The sequence below is a fragment of the Syngnathus acus genome, chromosome 22, assembly GCF_901709675.1.
Source record: "Syngnathus acus chromosome 22, fSynAcu1.2, whole genome shotgun sequence".
NCBI classification, from domain to species: Eukaryota; Metazoa; Chordata; class Actinopteri; order Syngnathiformes; family Syngnathidae; genus Syngnathus; species Syngnathus acus.
Genome location: NC_051106.1, coordinates 9,044,745 through 9,069,874, shown reverse-complemented (window position 1 = coordinate 9,069,874; position 25,130 = coordinate 9,044,745). Strand labels below are relative to the sequence as shown.

The 25,130-nt window shown below is 49.0% G+C and overlaps 2 protein-coding genes across 4 annotated transcripts; one reads left to right on the top strand and one right to left on the bottom strand.

The window, feature by feature from the left end:
* Positions 1–425: 425 nt before the first annotated feature.
* On the top strand, positions 426–17,032 carry sptb (spectrin, beta, erythrocytic). Of its 2 annotated transcripts, none has more exons than XM_037241061.1 (36): positions 426–686; positions 2,701–2,979; positions 6,038–6,189; positions 6,281–6,454; positions 6,810–6,907; positions 6,981–7,061; positions 7,164–7,580; positions 7,653–7,770; positions 7,849–8,007; positions 8,089–8,391; positions 8,464–8,614; positions 8,686–8,975; positions 9,047–9,627; positions 9,718–9,855; positions 9,930–10,689; positions 10,868–11,070; positions 11,380–11,470; positions 11,548–11,694; positions 11,817–12,104; positions 12,201–12,455; positions 12,545–12,634; positions 12,804–13,091; positions 13,154–13,284; positions 13,364–13,568; positions 13,861–14,084; positions 14,147–14,297; positions 14,421–14,665; positions 14,741–14,879; positions 14,958–15,042; positions 15,116–15,312; positions 15,381–15,463; positions 15,622–15,682; positions 15,760–15,977; positions 16,058–16,231; positions 16,293–16,335; positions 16,446–17,032. In XM_037241061.1, the coding sequence occupies exons 2-36, from the start codon at positions 2,832–2,834 to the stop codon at positions 16,629–16,631; spliced, it is 7,074 nt and encodes a 2,357-aa protein (XP_037096956.1). In that variant the 5' UTR covers positions 426–686; positions 2,701–2,831; the 3' UTR covers positions 16,632–17,032. The 2 variants fall into 2 exon arrangements, with proteins under 2 accessions (XP_037096956.1, XP_037096955.1); XM_037241060.1 differs by having other exon boundaries at positions 15,381–15,487.
* Positions 17,033–20,257: 3,225 nt separating this feature from the next.
* Positions 20,258–24,426, bottom strand: LOC119116174 (synaptosomal-associated protein 23-like). Of its 2 annotated transcripts, none has more exons than XM_037241398.1 (8): positions 24,277–24,426; positions 22,597–22,708; positions 21,930–21,971; positions 21,791–21,839; positions 21,590–21,707; positions 21,113–21,280; positions 20,829–20,973; positions 20,258–20,761 (listed from the first exon to the last, which is right to left on the bottom strand). In XM_037241398.1, the coding sequence occupies exons 2-8, from the start codon at positions 22,651–22,653 to the stop codon at positions 20,699–20,701; spliced, it is 642 nt and encodes a 213-aa protein (XP_037097293.1). In that variant the 5' UTR covers positions 22,654–22,708; positions 24,277–24,426; the 3' UTR covers positions 20,258–20,698. The 2 variants fall into 2 exon arrangements, with proteins under 2 accessions (XP_037097293.1, XP_037097292.1); XM_037241397.1 differs by lacking the exon at positions 24,277–24,426 and adding an exon at positions 24,088–24,270.
* Positions 24,427–25,130: the final 704 nt, after the last annotated feature.

The following is a 25,130-nucleotide window of genomic DNA, read 5'->3' as shown; positions in this document are numbered from 1 at the left end:
AAGCACAATGAAGCAACACAGTGACTGGCATTTTTTTGTTTTTTGTTTTATTGCTGTCCATTTGTTTTTTGTTTTGTGGTGTTGAAACTTATTTATGTTTTGAATTGTAAAAGTGTGTTTTTATAAGCATAAATATTGCAATTTTTGCAGGTTTTCTATATATTACCAAAGTTTTCCATGTTTCCATCTTTTTGAGCAAACTACACATTTTAAATATTGAATGTATTGTTTTATTATTCTATGTCCTTAAGCCTTGAGCCCTTGCTTTGAAAGGCACTCAATAAATGTCGCTCATTTTGAAATTAAAAATCTTTTTTTTTTCCTCTGTTACACTTTGGGTGTGTGTTTATGTGTGCGGGGGGGCTGGCTATAGCCTCGCACCCGCAACACAAGACGTGCAACTTTAGTTGTTGCAGCCCCGTGTCGGGAATGTATGGTCCCTCCCCACTGAAGGCGCCCACTCGTTATTTTTAACCCCACAGGGCGGGTCAGTGGGCCGGCTGCCTCTCGGGAATGAGCTTGACGCGCAGTCCCCCACTACCCTCCCTTTTTTTCCCGATTCCCCCCCTTTCCTGGTCCCCTCCAGGCAGGAGCAACCCCAAGTGGGACCCCGATGCGTCCATGGGACCGTAAAGTGACCACCGGCTGGGACGAGAGACTCCACCTGGACGGATTTCCTCCAAAAAGTGAGTGCAAAATTAAAAACGCGATATATCTCTATGGACGTTCGAAGCGCGGCTGTCAGCAGGCTCCCCCAAAACACCTGTTGGGACGTCAAGCACCGAACAGCACAGCAGCCAGCCCAAATCAATACTTGTCCGACTTGGATTGTTTTCAACTGTTTTTGAAGTTATTTGTGACGTTTACCAGGCGTCATTTTCCCGCAGCCGACCACGAGTGACTTTTTACGCACGACGACGCGCGCGTAAAAAGACAACGCGTCCTCGTGCATCAAAGTGACTCCTGTGTAAACGTCAACCAAAGTCATTTTCGGCTTGTTGTTTATGTTGTAAATGTGCGCACTGGATCGTTTTGGTCAACAAAGGGGTGTCAAATGTGAGTATAAATAACTGTTAATCAGCTTAAAACAAACTTGGTCTATAAATGCCATTTTTCTTATAGAGCTAAATGTAGAACAATTTGAGTTTTACCCTCGCCAAAAATGAAGTTAAACACTGTTTATAGATCCAACAACATGGCGTTTTTGTAGTCCCCAAATTTGAATATAATGTATAACCCAGCAGCTATTTTCAGACTTAAAGTAACTGAAATGTGTGCCTTCTTTGTGAGTTATCAGTGAGTTTTTTATTGCTAACAAATGATTTCCAAAACACATGAATCCAAAGCAGAGCAAGCCAAGAAATACTGGAGTTCCCTCTTTATTCCCCTTAAAAGGAAATTCGTGTGGACCAGCCAGCACGTTATAATGTAAACACACTCCAGGAATAGTTTGTAGACTTATTTCTTAAAGCAAGGCCTCAGAGGTTGCCCCTTTTTATTAGCTTGTATTCAAAGCTAGCAGTGAGTAGAAGACGATGCTGGTGGCTAAATGTTATGTCTGGCTTGTCCACTGCCACCCTCCTCTTCCTCCCTCAGTCCAGTTGCTGCAGTTGGGGTTGCAGAATGCAAACGACCTCACCCCCATCGTCTCTTATTTCGTCCCCCCGCAGTCGCAACGAGTACGCTCACCAAAGTGGTCATTGCATTGTTTTTAAGGGAATTGGCGTTTTGTGCTCCCTCCTACGAGCTCCAGTTCGGAGGGCAGCAGCACCATTTTGGAGCAACAGTGCAAGATTTTCAAGGAACGCTAGCAAAGGACAGTTGAGGGCCGTTTGTCCATTTGTGCTCGTGTGTGTGCGTGGGGCCGATAAGCCCCGCCCCCTGACCCCCGCCACCTCCGTGTTTGATAAGGTCCCTCTGTGAATGTGTGATAGTGAGCGGTATACTGAGGGAAACCTGAAGGACGCGTCATTGAAACGCCATCCGTTGGGGCCCCCTGGCCACCCTAAAAAAAAAAAAAAAGCTCAGTGCAAGGCTACTTGTACAGTGAACCCTCACTGTTTATTTGCACAGGTTAAAAAAAAAAAAGCTCAGCGCAAGGTTACTTGTACAGTGAACCCTCGCTGTTTATTTACACAGGTTACAAAACTCCCAAAATGTTTAAATATTGACGTTTAAAATGAAAAATGCCTAAAAAAAATCTTCAAAACTCCAATATACATCTTTAACCATTTTTGATGAAGTAAATTGATAAATAAATCAGTAAGCAAATAATGATAATTTAATAATAAAGGTCTGTATTTGCGAGAAGCGTTCAGGTTGCATGCCGGCAACGGTTGGACGACATCATTCATGGTGGTGTCACTTTGGAGTGTGTGTGACTCCACCACTCCCCTTGACATATACACACACACACGTGATAAGGGAGCCATGGCGTCGCCTGATAAAGCGCCATTCCGCGCTAAGAATGAACACGCTGTCAGCAGGGGGGCGGGGTCAAAATGACAAAATGGATGCTAAAGGACATCTATTGTTGACATCCCTTTTCCAACAAGTCAATTCCTTTTTGAGAGCGATCAGGAAACAAACGATATTGAATTTTAAAATTCGTGTGACAAATTTGATGGAAAAAAAATTGTTAGAACTTCAAACTCATCAGTTCAGAAATTTGATGGGGGTCATTGTTTTTCTTTGTTGCAGACCACAACCAGGAACAGAAGCTACTTTTTCTTGTTTTTTTTCTTAACCTTTTGAACGAGAGGACCTGAGGACGTCTCGGCGTACCCCTGCTCCCCCCCACCCCCTTCCTATTATCCGCTAAAAACTCCACCATGACGTCCACTACGGACTTTGACAATGCGGAGATCACGCAGCAGTACAGTCGCATCAACACTCGCTTCGATCTCCCCGACGAGGAGCTGGACAACGACAACAGCTCGGCCAGACTCTTTGAGCGCTCACGAATCAAAGCTCTTGCAGGTGGGTTTGTTTTCTCTCTGTCTGTCTGTCTGTGGTGCTACGCTTTTGTTTTCCCCCAACCCATTCGCTCAAGTTTTAGTCAAGAAAGTCCCGAGTCGTAAAATTGGCCACTTAAGTCTCGGGTTAGGTCACCTGACTGGAGTCCGCATTCCCAGAATGATTCCCGCCTTGACGGATGCGCGCAGCTGTAGGCTCGCCAGCTCGCAGCTCTTTGGAATTTTCCGCCTTAAGCACCTGTGCCGCTTTTTAAAAATAGACGCGTTTCCGGCGTAGTGAAGGACGGACTTGTGGGAGGACTGTCAGAAGATTCATTGTTTGAAAAATTGGGATATTAGACAATTTGTATCTTCAAAAATTCTCTGACATATAAGATGTAATAGATATCCTAGTTGTGAATGATTCATCAAGAAGGGGAGGGGCTTCACGAAATGTAAAATAAGGAAACCAAGGCAGATGCAAATGAGAAATGCCTGAGAGCGGCAGCATCATCACGCAAGTTACAAAGATGAAGAGGAGGAGGAGGGAGGGAAGGAGGAGTCGGCACTAGGAAAGGAAGGCAGAAAGCCAGCAGGCGGAAGAGAGGAGAGACGCCGTCCCGTTCCTCTTCTTCAGAGTTTATTGGTGGGCGGCGGGGCGAAGATGAGCAGCCCGTGCTTGCTGCGGGCGGCGCCCATCAGCCAGCCCCGACTCCGGGACGTGAGGATCAGCCTGAAGGCCTCCTCCAAGATCCAGGACGGCAAAGATGCGAGCGGCCGCCGCTACCCGCCGGCCGAGGGCGACGCCCCCGTGCGCAGCCGGAGCACCCCGCCCGTGCACCGGGCCACCAGGAGGGCGCCCCGGGGCCGGGTCAAACCGCAGGAGCATCACCCGGAGAGGAACGGCGCCGTCCTCCTGCAGGTGCCGCTCACCCTCCCGGGGCTCACCGCCGTGCCCACGCCGCCCGCCGCCCGTCAGCGCCCTGTCCACCCGTCCCCCTCCTCATCCTCGTCGTCCTCCTTGTCCGGCCGGAGCATGAAACGGGCGCGCTGGCTCAGTTCCAGCGCATCCAACATCTACTTTAACTCCATCCTGGACGGACGTTTCCGGCAGCTGCAAGGTAGCGCGGGGTCACAGGGGCGGCTTGAGGGGGGGACCTGGGCCTCCCTCTGGCACCCGACCGAGGGCTCTTTGCATGAATTAGCCAGTCAAGCACACGGAATATATTTATTGAGAATGAACAAAGGCGATGGATTACAAAAAAAAAAGTCAGAAAAAAACAAATACCTGAAAATGACCTTAAGTTGCTTGCTCTGCTATTAGCTAGTAATGTATTCATCCAAAGGCCGCTGTGGCTTTGCCACACTTGTACACCAACTTCAATAATTCATAGCAGCAACTTCTAAAGAGGTTTTGGGATACCCCACCCCCCCTCAGCCCACTTTCAAAACCACAATTAACGTTTTAGCGTATTTGGGCTTTTCTTTTTTTCTGCCACTTTTGATATTAAAAATGTGTGTTTTCGGCCGTCGGTTTGACACGGTGGCGATCGATCTGGAACTAAGGTCCGCTTCGGGCTCCTAGGGTTGGATTCAGCCCAACAGAAATCGTTTCGAAGTCTATCAAGAAGCGCTGAGTGTGGGGAAAAACGAGGTAACGAGGCGTCGTACACACGGTACAGCCGAGTACAGGCGAGTACAGGGAAAATCCATCAGCATGAATAAGTCATGTGTGGCCTTTCGCTCGGAGTGCGCGAGAGAACGTAAGGAAAGGAAGACTTGTCAAACACGTCGCTCTTTAGTCAGTCTTGTACTGATACGCCCGCCAAAATGATAAGCAGGGGGGCGGGGTCAACTGGGATGATGATGATGCTGATGATGGAGATTCAATCCAAAGATTTCTCATCTTAATGCTTTTGACGATGTTATGCTGCGTACGTCTAAAGCCGCCCCGTAAATAATTTAGCCTGGTTTAATGTTATTTTGATTCAAAGGGACACATGATTATTGTATCCCCATTTTGATGACTATGAACCATAGAGCTGCAATTTAACTGGTTCAACTGATAATGTCATTGCTAATTGTGTAACATGAGGAAAGTTTTTCTTCAACAAATACATTTTTTTGTAACATTCCAACTCGAAATAATTACGTTGTTTCTCTCTTTTTTTTTTTAAATCTTTGGAATTTTGACTTTCTTATTGGGAAATAACTTGAAAAAAAATCACATATGTGTTTTCATTTAACTATGACATAACTTTTATTGATATTCCGATTTTTTTTCTCTTGAACTCATTTAAACTGTCATTATTATTGGACTTGGACAGACTAAAACCAAATTGCGATGTTTTTTTTTTAAATGTAGTCATTTTGTTGTTGTACATATTTCCGTTGTGACGTTTTCATCAAGTTTTTCCCTTGCTTGTAATCTTAAGTGGCGTTTTGGCAGTTTGACCAAAGAAGCGCATTATCAGTTGCACACGGCAAGCTTTGTGACTTCGCCCATAAATGATTCACACGTCGAAGTCAGCTGAGATGGAGGGAGGAGCAAAAAAAAAAAAAAAAAACTACAAAATGAGAACAAGATGCATTGACTTGAGGAGACGACGGTGCAATAAGGAGCGTCGGCTAAATAAATGATGCCGTCTTGCTGCACGCAGGACAAGTCGAGCGTAAAACTGTCGCGCCGATTAAAAACCAGGCAAATAAGACTCCGATGACGTCATCGTTCCCCGAGTATAAAACTTTGGAAGCGCCGTACTGGTAAATGCAACAGCAATTGGAGGCTGAATATGCTAACGCGTGCAAACAAACGTGCATTAGCGCGTGCGCACTCGCTGACTTTGCCTTTTAAACAAGCGCAGCAGACATGGTGGAAAGACGTAATGAAATCACGCAGCAAATGGGATCCTCATGATTGATTTAGGGGCCCGTCTGCAGAGGTTCAAGCTGCTTGTTTTCCCTCCACGCATGCAAACATCAACATGGAAAAAAGAAACTCCATTCATCTAATTTTCATCAAAATTTTAAAAAAATTCAACGTGAATCTGAAATCTGACCCAGATTTTTTTTTTTTTCCTCAGACGAGCGCGAGGCGGTGCAGAAGAAGACGTTCACCAAGTGGGTCAACTCCATCCTGTTGCGAGTCAACTGTCGCATCTCCGACCTTTACTTGGACCTCCGTGATGGACGCATGCTCATTAAACTTTTGGAGGTCTTGTCCGGAGAACGATTGGTAAACAAATTTTGGTTTTGGGGACTATCAAATCTTCTCAATAATGTCAAATACTGACAAATACTTTGCATGTTTTTCCGGCGGGCCTCAGCCCAAGCCAACCAAGGGCAGGATGCGCATCCACTGTTTGGAGAATGTGGACAAGGCGCTGCAGTTCCTCAAGGAGCAGCGCGTCCACTTGGAGAATATGGGCTCGCACGACATCGTCGACGGTAACCACCGCCTCATCCTCGGCCTCATCTGGACCATCATCCTCCGCTTCCAGGTTTGTTTTTGGCCTTTGCGCTTTGAATTCTTCTGTGAGCGAAGGCGCGGCAAACATCAGAACACGTCTTTCGCCTTCTCGGAAGGGCTATTTATTTTTAATTTGTGAGCGACACTGTTATTTTTAGTTCAAACAATACGGCGCTCTGCATTATTCAGTCTTTGGGGAAAAGAGGAAAAAAGTCCACGTTTGACTTTTAAGCTTCAGAGAGCTAAATTTAGCCACCTCTGAGGATTTATTTGTCATGTGACTGTTCCAATCGTAGTCCTCCACACTGGGGACATGCAAGAATAATAAAAAAAAAAATCTTATTGTATGTATCTTAAATCATGTTATTGATCGTCACCCCGATCAGATCCAAGACATTATTGTGGAGACGGGCCAGGCCGACCAGAAGGAGACGCGCTCGGCCAAGGACGCTCTTCTTCTGTGGTGCCAGATGAAGACAGCAGGGTCAGTAACTCGCTTAGCTTAGCATAGCTTAGCTTTCCACTTCAGTGTGAATTATTATTATTTTTTTGCACAGTTATTCCAGTGTGAACATCACAAACTTCACCACGAGTTGGAAAGACGGCATGGCCTTCAACGCTCTCATACACAAACATCGGTAAGACAAGAGTTCCAAATATTTTTTTGTATTTATCATCCATCCATCATCATCATTCTTACTTTCTCTGAAAAACCAAACCCCACTGTCTATGCCTCCCAGACCAGATCTGGTGGACTTCAACCAGCTGAAGAGGTCCAACCCGACGCACAACCTCCAAAGCGCTTTCAACGTGGCCGAGAAGCACCTGGGCGTCACCAAGCTCCTGGACCCGGAGGATGTGTTCACCGAGAACCCGGACGAGAAGTCCATCATCACGTATGTGGTGGCCTTCTACCACTACTTCTCCAAGATGAAGCAGCTGGCCGTGGAGGGCAAGCGGGTGGGCAAAGTCCTGGACCATGCCATCGCCACCGAGAAGATGGTGAAGAAGTACGAGACCTTGGCGTCGGAGCTGCTGGCTTGGATTGAGCAGACCATCCTGGTGCTCAACAACCGCAAACTGGCCAACTCGCTGTCTGGCGTCCAGCAGCAGCTCCAGGCCTTCAACACCTACAGGACGGTGGAGAAGCCGCCCAAGTGAGCAGACGTCCGGCAATTGCAACGCTTCCTCGATGATTCGTCGATTTAATGGCGGACACGTCCCGACAGGTTCCAGGAGAAAGGCAATCTGGAAGTGCTGCTCTTTACCATCCAAAGCCGCATGAGGGCCAACAACCAGAGGGTCTACACGCCCACAGAAGGAGCGCTGGTCGCCGACATCAACAGGGTGAGGTGTCCGTCACGTGACCGTGACCGAGTAATTGGTAAAAACGTCAAGTCATTCTTGGTACCGGGGGGTCTTCAGGCCTGGGAGCGACTGGAGCGCGCCGAGCATGAGCGCGAGCGAGTCCTGAGGGACGAGCTGATTCGCCAGGAGAAACTGGAGCAGATGGCCAGACGATTTGACCGCAAGGCAGCCATGAGGGAGACGTGGCTTCTGGAGAACCAGCGATTGGTCGCGCAGGTACGCCAGTACCGTCGCTTCCTGTCCATTACGGAGCCGCCAGTCGAGAATCGCTGATTGAGAAAGCGTCGCCGTCTCCAGGACAACTTTGGCTACGACCTGCCAGCGGTGGAGGCGGCCAAGAAGAAGCACGACGCCATCGAGACGGACATCGCCGCCTACGAGGAGCGCGTCCAGGCCCTGGTGAACATCTCCGGGGAGTTGGAGGCCGAACGCTACCACGACGCCAAGCGGGTGGATGCCCGCAAGGACAACGTCCTGCGCCTGTGGGACTACCTGCAGGAGCTGCTCAAGGCCCGCAGGGGGCGACTGGACAAGAACCTGACGCTGCAGAAGATCTTCCAGGAGATGCTCTACATCATCACTTGGATGGATGACATGAAGGTAAAAGCACCGACTCAGCGGAAGAAGAAATAAAATCGGAACGGATGGCTTTGTTAACGTCTCCTTGCTCAGGTCCGGCTGCTGTCTTCTGACATTGGGAAACATTTGTTGGAAGTGGAAGACTTGTTACAGAAACACGCTTTGCTCGAGAAAGACGTCGCCTTGCAAGCCGACCGAGTCCAGAACGCCAGCGCTGCCGCTCTCAAGTTCGCCAACGGAGAAAGTAAGTCTGACTGGAACTTTGAAAGCTAGTCAAGGAAGTCAACGTCCTTCTGCCTCCTCCTCATCTCCCAGGTTACAAGCCATGCGATCCCCAGGTGATCCGAGACCGGGTGGAGCATTTGGAGCTGTGCTACCAGGAACTGCTGGACCTGGCCGCCCAGCGCCGGGCCCAGCTGACGCAGTCACGTCGCTTCTGGAGCTTCTTGTGGGAAGCGGCGGAGCTGGAGAGCTGGATCAAGGAGAAGGAGAATCTCTTCTCCTCACTGGACTACGGCAAGGACCTGACCAGCGTGCTGGTTCTCCAGAGCAAGCACAGTGCCTTCGAGGACGAGCTGGGTGCTCGCCGAGCCAACCTGCACAAGGTAAAAAAGGATTTTTAAAATGAATTTGAGATTTTCTTTTGTCTAGAGTCTTGCCTTTGTTTCTGTGCCAGCTTCTGACCGAAGGCGACGAGATGATCAAGGAGAACCACTTTGGTGCGCCGGTGATCCGAGAGCGCACGGATAGCGTGGAGGGGCAATGGCGGCAGCTGGAGGAGCTGGCCGCCTTCCGTAAACAGAACCTGCAGGACACGCAGAGGTTCTTCCAGTTCCAAGGGGACGCCGACGAATTGATGGCCTGGCTGCTGGACGCCAAGCGGCAGATGAGCAGCGACGACACCGGCCATGACGAGTACACCACCCAGCGGCTCGTGCGGCGCCACGACGACCTGTGCAACGAGACCGCCAAGACGGCCGTCACCGTGGACGCCCTGTCCAAGCAGGCCAACGGATTACCCGAGGAGCTGCTGAACACACCCGACATCCAGCGCCGCCTCAAAGACATCAAGGACCTCTTCATGGAGCTCATGTCTCTTGCCGACGTCAGGCAGAAGAAGCTGGATGACGCCATGGCACTCTACACCATCTTCAGCGAGACGGACGCCTGTGAGCTCTGGATGGGCCAGAAGGAGACTTGGCTGGTGGATTTGGGGGTGCCTGACAAGCTGGAAGACCTGGAAGTGGTCCAGAATAGGTACACAGACATGATGTGATTCTGATTCTAATATTTAATCTCAAAGGTTAGATGAGCGTATCATTATTTGGATCTTTTTCTTGCCTCCAGGTTGAGCATTTTGGCTCAGGATATGGCCAACGTTCAGTCGAGAGTGGATGACGTCAACAAGGCGGTGAAACAGTTGGAGGACAGCAGACACCCTCGCATAAAAGACGTCAAGGAATGCCAGACCAGACTCAACAAAAGGTGATTTCTTTTCTTGCAAGTAGTTCGCGAAGGAACTCCGAAACTAAAATCGCTCTATTGGACCATTGTTTCAGGTGGGACGCCTTCAAGGCTATGGTGGAGGATAAGAAGAGGAAGGTGGACTCCACGGTCAGCCTGAACAACTTCGGACTGGAGTGCGATGAGACCGCTGCTTGGATCCGAGACAAGACGCGTGTGATCGAGTCCACACAGGACCTGGGCAACGACCTGGCCGCCATCATGACCATCCAGAGGAAGCTGTACGGCATGCAACGCGACTTGGCTGCCATCGAAAACAAGCTCCAGCTCCTGGGGGCCGAGGCCAACCGGCTGGCGGCGGAGAATCCGGAGAACGCGCCGGGCATCTTGGCCCGCCGGGCCCAACTGGACCCAGCCTGGGGCGAGCTCCAAAAGACCCTGAAGGACCTGGAGGAGTCGTTGGGCGAAGTCAGCAAGCTGCAGTCGTTCCTGCAGGACCTGGACGACTTCCAGTCGTGGCTCTTCAGGGCTCAGAAGGCCGTGGCCTCCGAGGAGATGCCCGCCTCGCTGCCCGAGGCCGAGGAGCAGCTGAGCCTCCACGACGCCGTGCGCGACGACATTGACGGCCACGTGGAGGACATCTGTGCCATCAGGGATACCGGCGCGCAAGTCACGCTCGGCCTGGAGGATGACCCGCAGTATCGGGAGCTGGTGCAGACGCTCGGCGGTCTAGACCGAGGCTGGTACGAGCTCCAGAAAATGTGGGACCGACGCAAGAACTTTCTGGATCAGTGCCTGGGCTTCCAGCAGTTCCTAAGGGATAGAAAGGCGGTGGAGGCCATCCTCAACAACCAGGTGAGACCCTGGTTGCTACCTCCACTGAGCAACAAAAGATGGCTGAGAGATTTTCTCTCCTTAGCCGTTTGTAGGCTAGAAAGTAGTGGTGGGAAAACGAAGCTTCAAATTTGCTACATGAACCAGTTGTATTTTTTGACTCGGCTCTGATAGCGTTTCTGATTCTGATTATTTTCAGGAGTACACCTTGGCCCACGTGGACAAGCCCGACACTCTGGACGGCGCCGAGCAAGCCCTGAAGAAACACGAGGACTTTTTGAGCACCATGGAGGCCAACGAAGAGAAAATTGATGGCGCTCTCCAGGTGGGCCGACAGCTGGTGGACGGCGGCAACTTGTATGCGGGGAAAGTGCAGGACAAAATGGACTCCATCAGTGACAGGTGCGTGGTTGCCTCCTCCACCAAGTTTGAGTTTTCTCTTCCCAATGAGAACTTTGTGGAACTCATGAGGCATATTTTTCCCTCAAATTCATCTTTGAGAAACATTTCCCGACTTGATGGTCCTACAGAGCCCCACAGGACTCTTAACTCCCACAATGCATTTGAGCAGGCAGGTTCCAGCGCTAATGGATATCGATTCACTTTAAAGCCAGAGTAGACCCTCTGATGGCCTTTTTGCATTACTGTGTTTTTCTGAAACTCGAGCTGCCCTGCAGGAAAAAAAAGCCCGTTTTTCTGTTTGACGTTCAGGCACAACAAAAATCAAGCGAGAGCCCAGGAGGTGTCGGAGAAGCTGCGAGACAACCGTGACTTGCAGCACTTTTTGCAGAACACTCAGGATGTGAGTTCAGCCTTTGCCGTCGGCTCGGTGTAGCATTTAGCGTCCGCTCATGCGAGTCCGTCTCTGTCCAATCCCAGCTGACCGTGTGGATCAATGAGAAGATGCTGACCGCTCAGGACACGTCTTACGACGAGGCCCGCAACTTGCACAGCAAGTGGCTGAAGCACCAGGCCTTCATGGCCGAGTTGGCCTCCAACAAGGACTGGTTGGACAAAGTGGACCAGGTACTTACCCCACTGATGAGATCCAGACTTTGGATTGACAGAGGCCAAGAAAAACCTTATCGTTCAAATACAGCCAGTTTTTGTTAGCCTAGCCTGCTTAGCATGTTGATATTTGTCCGCAGGAGGGTCAGGAGCTGATGACTTCCAAGCCCGAGTTGGAGCCAGTGGTGCGGGACCGCCTGGCCGCCCTCCACCAGCTGTGGGAGATGTTGGAGTCCACCACGCAGGAGAAAGCTCGGCTGCTGTTCGACGCCAACCGCTCGGAGCTGTTTGACCAGAGCCTGGCGGACATCAGGAAGTGGCTGGGTGAGCTGCAGCAGCAGCTCCAGAGTGGGGCCAGCGATGACGGCAGTGGCGGCCAAGATGTCAAAGACCTGACCAACGCCAACATCTTGCTCAAGAAACATCAGGTTACAAGGCGAACAATTGTCGGGGCCACTTTTTGGGAGGAGTGATGGCTTAGTGTTAGCGAATCTTGTCGTGTAAGCTAACAGGTTTTTTTTCAGGTGATGGAGAACCAAGTGCGGGATCGCGCCCGGGAGCTGGACGAGCTCCAAGAGGCGCTCAGAACGCACGGCGGCGGTGGTGGTGGTGGTGGAGGTGATGAACAGCAGCAGCCCGGGCAACCTGAGCTGGAAGTGGAGCAGCAGAACCTGCAGGTGCAGTTCCAGCAGCTTAGCGCCCCCTTGGCACAGCGCAGGGGCAAGCTGGAGGCAGCCAAGGCCGTGCATCAGTTCTACAGAGACCTGGCGGACGAGCTGGTGAGCCTTGCAATATTTTTCTTTTTCTCTTTCTTTCATATTGACATTTCTTGACGACTCTTTTTTTTTTTTTTTTTTTTTTTGTCCAGCTGTGGATTGACGAGAGAATGCCGCTGGCGCTGTCGGAAGATCACGGCAACGACCTGCAAACGGTGCAGATGCTGCTCAAGAGGAACCAGGTAACCAGATTGTACAGAGCACAAAACAGGAGTAGCATCAATAAAAATGAAATATTTGTCATATGCAAAAGTCTACACCCCCCCGTTCAAATGCCAGCTTTTGTAATATGAGCAAAAACAATGATCTGAAAGTCCAATTTGAATTCAAGACTGAGCAAAACTTGCGCAGACCCTGCAGAAGGAAATTGAGGGCCACCAGCCCCGCGTGGACGAGGTGCTGGAGCGAGGACGCGGGATGGCGGCGGCAGGCGAGGACGGCGGCCCCGAAGTCGAGCGGCTGGCCAAACAACTTGCCCAGCTGGAGGAGGCTTGGCCGCAGCTGCGGGAGCAGATGACGCGACGCAAGGACAGGTTGGACGCCTCGCATGGAGCGCAGCAGTTCTACAACGACGCAGACGAGGCCCAAGCCTGGATCGGCGAACAAGAGCTCTACATGATCGCCGAGGAAAAGCCAAAGGTGCGGCCATAGCGTGGCACCGTTGGATTTCGCGTTTGGGGTTCACCACCTTTGGTCCTCAGGACGAGCAGAGCGCCATGTTGAGTCTCAAGCGTCACAACATCGTCAAGCAGGCCGTGGACGACTACGCCGACTCCATCCGCAGTCTGTCCGAGCGAGCTCAGAACATGTTGGCGGAGGACCATCCCGACGGGTGTGCCACTTTTCCCACAAAAGTGACCCAATGCGTCTCCAATCAAACGCTAAGTGGTTTTGATTTTCTTGCGACGCAGCGAGAAGATCATCCGACGTCAGGGCCAGGTGGACAAGCAGTATGCCAGTCTGAGCGAGCTGGCTGAGGAGCGGCGCAGGAAGCTGGAGCACACCTACCACCATTTCCTGCTCAGCCGTGAAGTGGACGACCTGGAGCAGTGGATCTCCGAGCGCGACGTGGCCGCGTCCTCGCAGGAGATGGGGCAGGACCTGGACCACGTCACGGTATTATCGCCTCTGATATTGATATATAGCTTATATATATTATAGTACAGTTTGAAAGTAGGGTTTTATACTAGAGTTAGGGTTTCAAAGTAGGGTTTAAAGCTAGGGTTAAAGGGTTTAGACTAGGGTTTCAAACTGAGGTTAGGGTTTCAAACTAGGGTTTCATACTAGTTAGGGTTTCAAAGTAGGGTTTCAAACTAGGGTTAGGGTTTCTATTTTGAAACCCTATCCCTAGTTTGAAACCCTACCTAAAAATATAAAGTCTGACATTTACAAAATGACTTTGTCCCAGCTGTTGAGGGACAAGTTCCGTGAGTTTGCACGCGAGACGGGCGCGCAGGGTCAGGCGCGCGTGGACGCCGTCAACCGCACCATCGACGAGCTGATTGAAGCAGGCCACGGCGAGGCCATCGCCATGGCCGAGTGGAAGGATACCATCAACGAGAGCTGGGCCGACCTCCTGGAGCTCATCGACACGCGCGCTCAGCTGCTCAGCGCCTCCTACGAGCTGCTCAAGTAAGCCAGATCCACAGCAGAAATGTTTGTGGGCCGCTGTACCTTTCCGCTTTGCTCTTCAGGTACTTTGTGGACGGCAAGGAGCTGGTGGTCCAGATCGGCGACAAACAGAAAGAGCTACCCGAAGACGTGGGCGACGACTTCAGCAAAGCCGAGTCCTTCCACAGGATGCACGCCGCCTTCGAACGTGACTTGACCTCCCTGGGGAAGCAGGTAAGGGCGACCTTTTCTTGAATCATAAATCCAAATATTTACGCTATCTCCTGCAATGTTTAGATATTTTTTTAATTCTTTTTATGATTTTCACATTTTTTATTTTCTCCGTGTCCCTTCAAGGTGGAGCAAGTGCAGGAGACGGCGGGGCAGCTGCGCGCTCAGTACGCGGGCGAGCGCGCCGACGCTATCCAGGCGCAGGAACGTGAGGTTGTGGAGGCCTGGCGGGCTTTGCTGGACGCCTGCGACGGGCGCCGCAAGCAGCTGCTGGACACGGCCCACAAGTTCCGCTTCTACGCCATGGTGCGTGACCTCACCGCCTGGATGGAGAGCGTCATCCAGCAGATCGACACCCAGGAGAAGCCGCGGTGAGCGTTTGCCTCAAATTCACAAAAGCAACACTGAGCTCCACTTTTTCAGTCAAATATGAGTTTGGCCAACAGGGACGTGTCATCAGTGGAGTTTCTCCAGAAGTACCACCAGGGCATCCGCTCTGAGATCGAGGCGCGGGGGGCCAAGTTCACCGAATGCATGGACCTAGGCACGGCCCTGCTGGCGCGCAAGCACAGAGACTCTGCCGAGGTTGGAATCGAGTGACGGGAAATCTTTGGAGGGTTATTTCTTTTCAATCGCTGATTTCGAACCATTTTTCTTGTCAAGATTCAAGAGAAGATGGCGCAGCTGGGGGACAAACGTCAGGAGATGATGTTCAAGTGGGACGACCGCTGGGACTGGCTACGACTTTGTGAGTGCAACAAAAAATGTAATTGAAGAAAAAAAAAAAAGGATGCAAGCGTCATTGGGGTGTGTCTGTGTAGTGTTGGAGGTGTGCCAGTTTGCGCGCGACGCCTCGGTGGCTGAGGCCTGGCTGGTGGCTCAGGAGCCGTATGTGAGCAGCAGGGATGTCGGCCAGTCGGTGGACGAGGTGGAGAAGCTGCTTAAGCGCCACGAAGCCTTTGAGAAGTCCACCGCCGCCTGGGAGGAACGCTTCTCTGCCCTGGAACGCCTCACCACCGTACGGCCGGCTCGACGTCTCGTTGCGGCGGCTGGGCAAATTCACCAAAGTTGTCCTGTGTTGCCTAGTTGGAGTTGTTGGAGCTGAGGAAGCAGCAGCAGGAGATGGAGCAGTTCCTGCAAGAGCAGCAGCGCTATGAGCAAGAGAGCAGGTACACCCCTAAAAATGTCATACTGTTTATTTGACTATTTTACAATACATATTTGATTGATTTTTTTTAACGTCAAAGTATTTCATGTAAAAAGACACATTTGATCTTGCTGTGTTTGCAAAATGAGCCAAGATGATTTCAAACGTTCTTCCGCTCAGGAGAGAAGACACAGGATTTGCTGAGTCGTCACAACTCTTCACAGTGGAGGAAGAAACGCTGGTGAGTCTGTGTTTTTTTAAAAAAAAAAAAAAAAAAGGAGACAAATATGTGATGGCGGCATGGCGTATCTCCTCCAGTCCGGCGTGGCTGAGCCCAGTTCGGGCATCCCTGAAGGGACGGCGCCCGCGGAATCCCAAATGAGGGAGAGCGGCTCTCTGGAGCTGGAGGCATCCATTTCGGCGGTGGGCGAGGAGACGGAGCGAGCGGCCACCTTGCCCGCCCAGACGGTGCTGCTGAAGGGCGTGCTGGGTCGCAAGCAGGGCGCGGGAGGATCTGGGAGGAAGGTGTCCAGTAGGTAAGAACCAGACCTGTAGAGATTTCATTGTTCCCTTTTTTTGGAATTTTTTTTATGTGGCTGATTTGTACATTCCGCAGGTCGTGGAACAACTTGTACTGCGTTCTGAAGCCCGGTCAGCTGGCAGCCTACAAAGACACCAAAACCTTCGGGCAGGGCGCCACCTTTCACGGCGAGGAAGCGCTGGCCTTGACCAACGCCAGCTGGGAGCTGCTCGGCAACTATAAGAAGAAGAAGCACGTGGGCAAACTATGGTGAGGCGCACTCCAGCTCGTGCGGAAAGACGTCAACGTCACCTGTTTTCCTCTTTCGCAGTCTTGGAGACGGCAGTGAGTATTTGTTCCATTGTAAAGATGAGGTGAGTTTGTTCATTTTAATTCTTGAGTTTAAAAGGATAAAAGAATATATATATGTGGAGAAAAAGTGACAAAAACAAGGAAAGAAAAGTATTTTTTATTGGCGTTTCAGGAGGAGCTTCAGCATTGGAGCCAGGCCATGGCGAGGGCCATTCCATCGCCCGCGAACGAAGGGGGGCCCTCGGGGGCCACCAGCCATAGCCTGCCCCCGCCTGCCTCCTCCTCCTCGGCCTCACCTGGCCCCATTGCTAAGAAAGACAGAGAGAAGAAGTTCGGCCGCTTTGCAAAAAAGAAGTGATAAGATTTGGGAGGGGCGTCAATACGCCACTATTGCGTCCACTCTGTCAAGAGCACGCTTGAGAGTTGTTTTATATACATCAACATAGGTTCATTTGCCTGTATTTAAGCCAACACAGTTTAGGGGTCAGGGTCAGGGCTAGGGATATAGATATATATTATAGATATAGATAAATATAATTCTTCTTTTTTTTTTTTTTTATGAAAGCACAGGAAGGGTCTTTTTACACTCAACCAAAGAACGACTTGTATTTTTGCTTTAGCCGCATGTTTGGAGGTTGCCACGTATGACAATAAAAAAGTTTTTGTGCCTCACGCAATGGTTGTGAACTCAAAGGATACTGTGCACATGAATCTGGATTTTTTTTGCTCACATTTCTCAAAAATAAATGACTATTACAACTTTTGGCTCAAAAGGATTTTGTTCTTGAGAGATTACAACTTGTATTGACTTGTAATGAAGTGGCCTGTTATTAAGTACACCTGAAAATAGCGGTGTACCTAATGGAGTGTCTGTGTGATGTCACAGATCAAACAGCCAATAAGAAAGTGGGGGTGAGGGCGGGTGGGGCACTTTTCAGTTAAGCTTTGGCCATGATTTTTCCCTAATGAAGTGGCCTGTTATTAGGTACACTTGAAAATGGCGGCGTACCTAATGGTGCGTCCGTGTGACGTCACAGATCAAACAGCCAATCAGAAAGTGGGGGTGAGGGCGGGTGGGGCACTTTTCACTTAAACCAGGGGTGTCGACATCCAGTCCTCGGGGGCCGCGTTCCAATATGTTTTCCAAGTTACCCTCGTTAAAAACACCTGCGTGAAAAGTTTTAGCCATTTTCACGTTCTGCAGGAGCTAAAACTTTTCACGCAGGTGCGCTTAACGAGGGAATCACACGGACACTCCATTAGGTACACCGCCATTTTCAAGTGTACCTAATAACAGGCCACTTTATTAGGGAAATATCATGGTCAAAGGTCACACGTGTCAAGCTCTAGTCCTCGGGGCCGCGTTCCAATATGTTTTCCAAGTTACCTCGTTAAACACACCTGCGTGAAAAGTTTTAGCCATTTTCACGTTCTGCAGGAGCTAAAACTTTTCACGCAGGTGCGCTTAACGAGGGAATCACACGGACACTCCATTAGGTACACCGCCATTTTCAAGTGTACCTAATAACAGGCCACTTTATTAGGGAAATATGGTCAAAGGTCACAGGTGTCAAACTCTAGTCCTCGGGGCCGCGTTCCAATATGTTTTCCAAAGTTACCCTCGTTAAAAACACCTGCGTGAAAACTTTTAGCCATTTTCACGTTCTGCAGGAGCTAAAACTTTTCACGCAGGTGCGCTTAACGAGGGAATCACACGGACACTCCATTAGGTACACCGCCATTTTCAAGTGTACCTAATAACAGGCCACTTTATTAGGGAAATATCATGGTCAAAGGTCACACGTGTCAAGCTCTAGTCCTCGGGGCCGCGTTCCAATATGTTTTCCAAAGTTACCCTCGTTAAAAACACCTGCGTGAAAAGTTTTAGCCATTTTCACGTTCTGCAGGAGCTAAAACTTTTCACGCAGGTGCGCTTAACGAGGGCATCACACGGACACTCCATTAGGTACACCGCCATTTTCAAGTGTACCTAATAACAGGCCACTTTATTAGGGAAATATCATGGTCAAAGGTCACACGTGTCAAGCTCTAGTCCTCGGGGCCGCGTTCCAATATGTTTTCCAAGTTACCCTCGTTAAACACACCTGCGTGAAAAGTTTTAGCCATTTTCACGTTCTGCAGGAGCTAAAACTTTTCACGCAGGTGCGTTTAACGAGGGAATCACACGGACACTCCATTAGGTACACCGCCATTTTCAAGTGTACCTAATAACAGGCCACTTTATTAGGGAAATATCATGGTCAAAGGTCACAGGTGTCAAACTCTAGTCCTCAGGGCCGCGTTCCAATATGTTTTCCAAAGTTACCCTCGTTAAAAACACCTGCGTGAAAAGTTTTAGCCACTTTCACGTTCTGCAGGAGCTAAAACTTTTCACGCAGGTGCGCTTAACGAGGGCATCACACGGACACTCCATTAGGTACACCGCCATTTTCAAGTGTACCTAATAACAGGCCACTTTATTAGGGAAATATCATGGTCAAAGGTCACACGTGTCAAGCTCTAGTCCTCGGGGCCGCGTTCCAATATGTTTTCCAAGTTACCCTCGTTAAACACACCTGCGTGAAAAGTTTTAGCCATTTTCACGTTCTGCAGGAGCTAAAACTTTTCACGCAGGTGCGTTTAACGAGGGAATCACACGGACACTCCATTAGGTACACCGCCATTTTCAAGTGTACCTAATAACAGGCCACTTTATTAGGGAAATATCATGGTCAAAGGTCACAGGTGTCAAACTCTAGTCCTCAGGGCCGCGTTCCAATATGTTTTCCAAAGTTACCCTCGTTAAAAACACCTGCGTGAAAAGTTTTAGCCACTTTCACGTTCTGCAGGAGCTAAAACTTTTCACGCAGGTGCGCTTAACGAGGGAATCACACGGACACTCCATTAGGTACACCGCCATTTTCAAGTGTACCTAATAACAGGCCACTTTATTAGGGAAATATCATGGTCAAAGGTCACAGGTGTCAAACTCTAGTCCTCGGGGCCGCGTTCCAATATGTTTTCCAAAGTTACCCTCGTTAAAAACACCTGCGTGAAAACTTTTAGCCATTTTCACGTTCTGCAGGAGCTAAAACTTTTCACGCAGGTGCGCTTAACGAGGGAATCCCACGGACACTCCATTAGGCACACCGCCATTTTCAAGTGTACCTAATAACAGGCCACTTTATTAGGGAAATATCATGGTCAAAGGTCACACGTGTCAAGCTCTAGTCCTCGGGGCCGCGTTCCAATATGTTTTCCAAGTTACCCTCGTTAAACACACCTGCGTGAAAGGTTTTAGCCATTTTCACGTTCTGCAGGAGCTAAAACTTTTCACGCAGGTGCGCTTAACGAGGGCATCACACGGACACTCCATTAGGTACACCGCCATTTTCAAGTGTACCTAATAACAGGCCACTTTATTAGGGAAATATCATGGTCAAAGGTCACAGGTGTCAAGCGCTAGTCCTAGGGGCCGCGTTCCAAAATGTTTTTCAAAAACTGTCCGGGATTTTGTTCGACTGCCTCGCATGTACAGTATATTGTCAATACAATTGCCACTCCATTCCATTTCACTCTATTCCAGGTTTCTCTGTAATCGTTCAGAAAGAAGTCACGCACTTCTCCTCAAATTGCGCCACCTTGCTGATTGTGTGTGTGTATGCATGAGAAGGAAGTAGGCGAGTGCTTGCCAGTGAGTGGAAACAATGCCAAAACGAAAGTGCAGCTTTATTAAAAAAAAAAAAAAATTGCGTGTTCACCAGGGTCGTGATGCATGTGAAGCTGAGTGCCTAACGTGCAAGGCTTACTTAATTTTTTTTTTCTTGTAACATGATTTTTATTTTGGGCAAGTTTGTTAATGTTCACAAGAATAAAACAATATTTGGACTTTGTCACGTGAGAGAACAAACAATTTAATAAACAAGAGACAGTTTTGTAGCTTTATTACTGACAAAGTTTCTCAACAAAGGAAGTTTTTTTTTGTTTTGTAGCTGAGCAAACATATTTACACGGGGAGCGGCCGCGTACTGATCACAAGACCTGAATGCTAGCAGGCTGATTGCTAGCAAGAATTATGTACATGACAATCCACGCAGAAATCCCGTCGACGGGGCGTTAGCTTGTCGCTCCGCCGCGTGAAGCACATTAAATAGATAAAAAATGAGAGGATTTCATTCACAGCTCTGCTTGAAAGAATTAAATAGATGCATCGTGGAAGTTATACACATACAATAATAATTACACGGAGGGCCATTTTATGTGTGGGGGGGGGTCGAAATCAGTCCATAGGTAGATGATGCAGAGAGATGTTGAGAAAGGAGACGTGGCCATTGTGAAAAGCGGTCATTACACTTTCTAAAGCAAAGGTAGGTGACCGATCCCGTATACATTTCCGATTTGGCGCTCCGCAGAGCGAGCTGCTGCCTAGTTGATGAGCTTGGTGGCTCTCTGGTTGGCTTCGTCAATGCGCACTTTGTTCATGTCCGCCTGGAAGCAATCAAAACAATGTCGGTGAGTGCCGCTCATGAAAAATGAGTCGGATTTTGAGCGTCACCTTATCAGTGATCCGGTCGATCTGTTTGTTGTGCTTGTCGATTTCGGTGCCCATGTCCATCGCCATGGATTTCAGGTTGCCGATGAGGCCGCCGACGGCGTTTAGGTTGTCCTCCATCTCGTCCTCGCGGGCGTCATCGGTTATCCTGCAATGGCGTTCAAGTCGCCGCGCCAGCACAGTTCGATGCATGGCATTTACATTTTCCAACAATAAACATCTGACCTCATCTCACCCCCCCCCCCCATCCTGCAAGGAAAAGGACAAAAGGTGGAAGGAAGACCGACCTCTTGATGTAGGGTCCAGTCGGCGGTGGCGCGCCGGCCTGACCGTTGTGAATGGCGGCGGGTTGCTTTATCACCACTTTGGAACCGTCGCCGTTGCTTTCGTTGTCGAGTCCGCCGCCGATGCCCCACGTGCGCTTGTATCGGGAGTCGTTCTCGATGGAACTCACCCTAGGAAGGGGGGGGGCACGGCGTCACAACCGGCGAGGGAGAAGGTAAAGCACACGCAGGACAAAGCCCTTCCCCTACCTCATCTTTTGGCTTCAATGCGAGGGTGTTTTGGGAAGAGCGGTTGTCGATGTTACGAGTGTCATGTTTGCAAAAAGCCTCTCCAAACTTTTGCGCTACTTTTTAGCTCAATGCAGTTTCATACACAATTCTCAAATCAACCGCTTTAATATTTGTGTGATGAGACTGATTGCTTCAAATCTAACAACAGTTAATGTGTCATGATTATGTTTGTCAGCAGAGGCGGCGTACTTGTTGCACGGACAGATGCAAAGTCCGCAGCACTTGGAGAGGTCAGTCAGGTTCTTCTCAGCTAGCCGCATGTCCTGGTTGATCTGGTCCATGCCGTCCTCCACGCGATTCAGCTGCTCTGAAAGACCGAGTGGGCCGCTTGCCGTCAACCGCCATCGTGGCCAAAATCTGAACGGCAAGGGTGTCAAGCATCATACACACCTCCTTGCTGGTCCAACATCACCATGGTTTTGATGCCAGTTTCTTTGCTCTGCAAACAGCAAAAAGCAGGACAGGATGTCAGAAGCTTCATTCAATTCCGTTTGCTTGGTCAGGAAAGCGACCAGGCCGCTTTTCTCACCTCCTCGGTCATTTGCAGCATCCTGCGCGTGCTCTCCAGCGACTGCAGACATCACATGCATACATTTCATTTTGGATTCTTAATTCATATTTCCAAAGGAACCCAACGTCTCTTCCCTAAGGTGACAAAAGTGTGAGGAATAGAAAACAAGGTGCATGCAAAGAACCTGGAATGTGGTTGCTCCTATTTTTTAGCCAACTATGAGTTCAAAATGACTTGGGCAATTATGCTACAAGACAAAAAAAAAAAAAAGTTGAGGTTTCAAAAAAGGCCCTGGTCGGATTCTTCCAAAAAAGATCATTTCAATATGTGAATAAAAATATAAAATGAATAAAAATGACATCAAGAGAGTGAGTTAACTGGTTTCTGACCTCCACTGAGCAGAAGGCGACAAGATGTCTGCCAAGCAGGCGTAGGCACAAGGAAGGAAGAGAGAGACAGAACAAGACGACATCATCGAGCACACGCACAACTTGCAAACAGGAGAAGTCTCGTTCGACTATGCCCCTGACAATTCAGTTTGTCAGTGGGACATTTTTTTACACCTTACAAATGTCGAGTGTTGACCCAAGGCGGCTTAGCAGGATCGTTGCAAATATTCAGCGGGGCTTTCGGTGTCTGCAATTTGCAGATAGGGTCAGTTTCGTGCTGGCGATGCCTTCCTTACCTCATCCGTCACTTGGTTGGCCCTGGCGGCAATCTGCTCCACCGTCATGTCATCCATGTTGCTGTCCAGTTTGGACGCTCCACCCGTGGCGCTGAGCTCGATAGTCTGCGGCCTGAGACGGGACACAAAGAGAGCTGAAGTCAAAGGAATAAACAAATTCTAGGTGACATTTTTTCTTCTCTTATCACGCTCACTATGTACTGGAGCGCCAGATTTTTGGCTTACACTCACAGCGCTAGGAATTTTAGTACGAGGAAATAGGTGAGATGCTTGAATTGATTTTGCTTTCAGTGCTCAACTGCTTGAGGAAAGCCAACTTGCAACTTCCTCCCGCGAGTGCACGTTTGCGATGTCACAACAAGGCCCCTTTCATGTCTTTTGCCGGGCTGGCTCTCGATGCGCGCTTCCTTCGTGATCGGCTGGCTTCGTTCTTTCATGGCTTTAAGTCAACGTTTAACTTGTCTCGTGAGGGATTTACGGCGTCGCTGTGGTTTATGAGCAGAGAAAATGCAATCCAGGCGGATTGTGACCGTTAAAAGCCGTTTGCAGACGTCTAAAAGTAAACAAACCACATCAGCAAGCCCCGACTTGCTCTCTTCAGAGGATGTTGCCAAGTGTTCAAAGTCACTGGTTATGTAGTCCCCCCCCCCCAAATCAATGCGACAGTTGGCACATTTTGGCACACAAACAACAAAAACTCTACAAGGCCATCGGGGGAGCGAGGAAACTGTGGAGGAATTCTGCTTCCTTCGCTTCCTTTGCCAACATTTCCCTCGGAGTCAAAACTGCAGCGACGGCACTTTGAATGGAAAAAGCAAAAGGGAAATGGGAGCATCTGCTTGTCGAGAGGATTTTTTTTTTTTTTTTTTTTTAAAAAGCTGCTTCTTTTCACATTATTATTAAATTTAAGAGTTAGTTGCATTATTATTTGTTTTTAAAAACCCAACATTTAAACAAAAAAAACATTTCAATTGGCCCACATGACTCTCTGAACAAACAATGCAAACAAGGCTCATGTCCTCCAAGTTCTGGTTCTTCTACCCAAACCTGTTCCTCCAGATCTTGGTGCGCTACACAATGACGTCTTTACTGTTTTCTACCCACGCAAAATTTCACAGAATTCACCTCAATAAGTGTTTTTTTTCCCCTCTCAGGCGGCATTGATGTAAATAATTAGGGAATACTTTAGAATCTTAACTACACAGAAACAAAACCACACAAACTATAATTCACGTTTGGGGGGTGATTAAGGGGAAACAAGATAGAAGTGTTCAAGTTAGGGTTATTTATTTAATTTAAAAGACCGGAGTTGCCGATCAAATTATTTATTGATCTAGCAAGGGACAAAAAAACTTGATACAGGTGACGTTAGCGTGAATGACGTGCTTGAACGTGTTCAAACAAATGCGACGTTAAAGGTAAACCGGTTCTAACCCAAACATTGAAATAATCGTATTGACTGTTATAAAAAGACACAAAAAAGTACCTTACATTGTACTTGTATAGAGTGGCCGTCGACAACCGGTTTGGATACGAGCAAAGTCGCCCCACGGAGGCGACCTGGAGGAGCTAGTCGGCTAAAGCTAGTTCCGCTTTCCCCTCACGCCGCCACCCAAATAAACAACGCCGGCGGACGGGGCGAAAAGCCGATAAAGACACTTGAGGGCGGTCAGTACTTACCGTGAACCCCTCCCCGTGTCGAGGTTTTTGAGCCGGCAACTCCTCCTGGAGTCAGGTATGTGAACTTTGCGAAAGCGCTAACTTTCGGGATTCCTTCACTACGCTTCACTTCTTCTTCCTCGGCCACGCGCACGTACGCACGTACGCTCGTATGCAACGCGCGCGCGAGTTGCCAAGAGGCGCTACCTCCAAGGACCGTCGGAAATTTCTCGATTTTGAAGACGATTGCTTTCATGATTAGTGCTTTATTTTTACAGTCACTTTAAATAATGAACAGTAATTTCAATCAGGATATAAATATTGTATTGGACGCTAGGTTCCATGTCCAAACGTCCAATATCTAGAATCAAAACTTCTCCAGAGAGCAGAAGAGTTGCCGTTTTCCTCCACACGAGGGCAGCATCTACCCTTCAACTACACTTCCTTTTAGGCCACGTCGATGTTTTTTTTTTTTTAAAAGGGGGTGTCGGTCCTCTTGCGTTGAATCTAACTAGCTGTTTTGTGTTTTTATATTGAGGGTCAAATTGACCCAAGAAAAAACTAGTCAAATTGACCCAAGAAAAATAGTAACATCATAGTGTGTGAAGTAATGCCCTAAATATTTGGTACTGTTAGTAATTGAGGTGAAATAAAAAATGATCATTGCAACAGCAGGGTCGAACCACAAACTCAAATTCAGGAATTTGTGACATGCTTTAAGCATCGCTTCACATGTAATGTATGTTTTGCACCATTCTATCCATTCAGTGTTAAAAGGTGCAGAGCTCTGCCTTGCCATGTATCTTTTATAGAGTCTACATAACATGCATTATTCAGCAATAACACACGGCCCCATCTGGACCAGCGCGCGCGCG

Bases quoted from the DNA above. Each gene is read 5' to 3' on its own strand.
- sptb (XM_037241060.1), top strand. From the start codon at position 2,832: ATGACGTCCACTACGGACTTTGACAATGCGGAGATCACGCAGCAGTAC. The intron at 13,569-13,860 runs GTATTATCGCCT...ACTTTGTCCCAG, and splicing joins AGGACCTGGACCACGTCACG to CTGTTGAGGGACAAGTTCCG. The intron at 16,232-16,292 runs GTGAGGCGCACT...CCTCTTTCGCAG, and splicing joins AAGCACGTGGGCAAACTATG to TCTTGGAGACGGCAGTGAGT.
- LOC119116174 (XM_037241397.1), bottom strand. The intron at 21,972-22,596 runs GTAAGGAAGGCA...TGATGTCTGCAG, and splicing joins CCAACCAAGTGACGGATGAG to TCGCTGGAGAGCACGCGCAG. The intron at 20,974-21,112 runs GTCGGTCTTCCT...ACGCCATTGCAG, and splicing joins ACTGGACCCTACATCAAGAG to GATAACCGATGACGCCCGCG.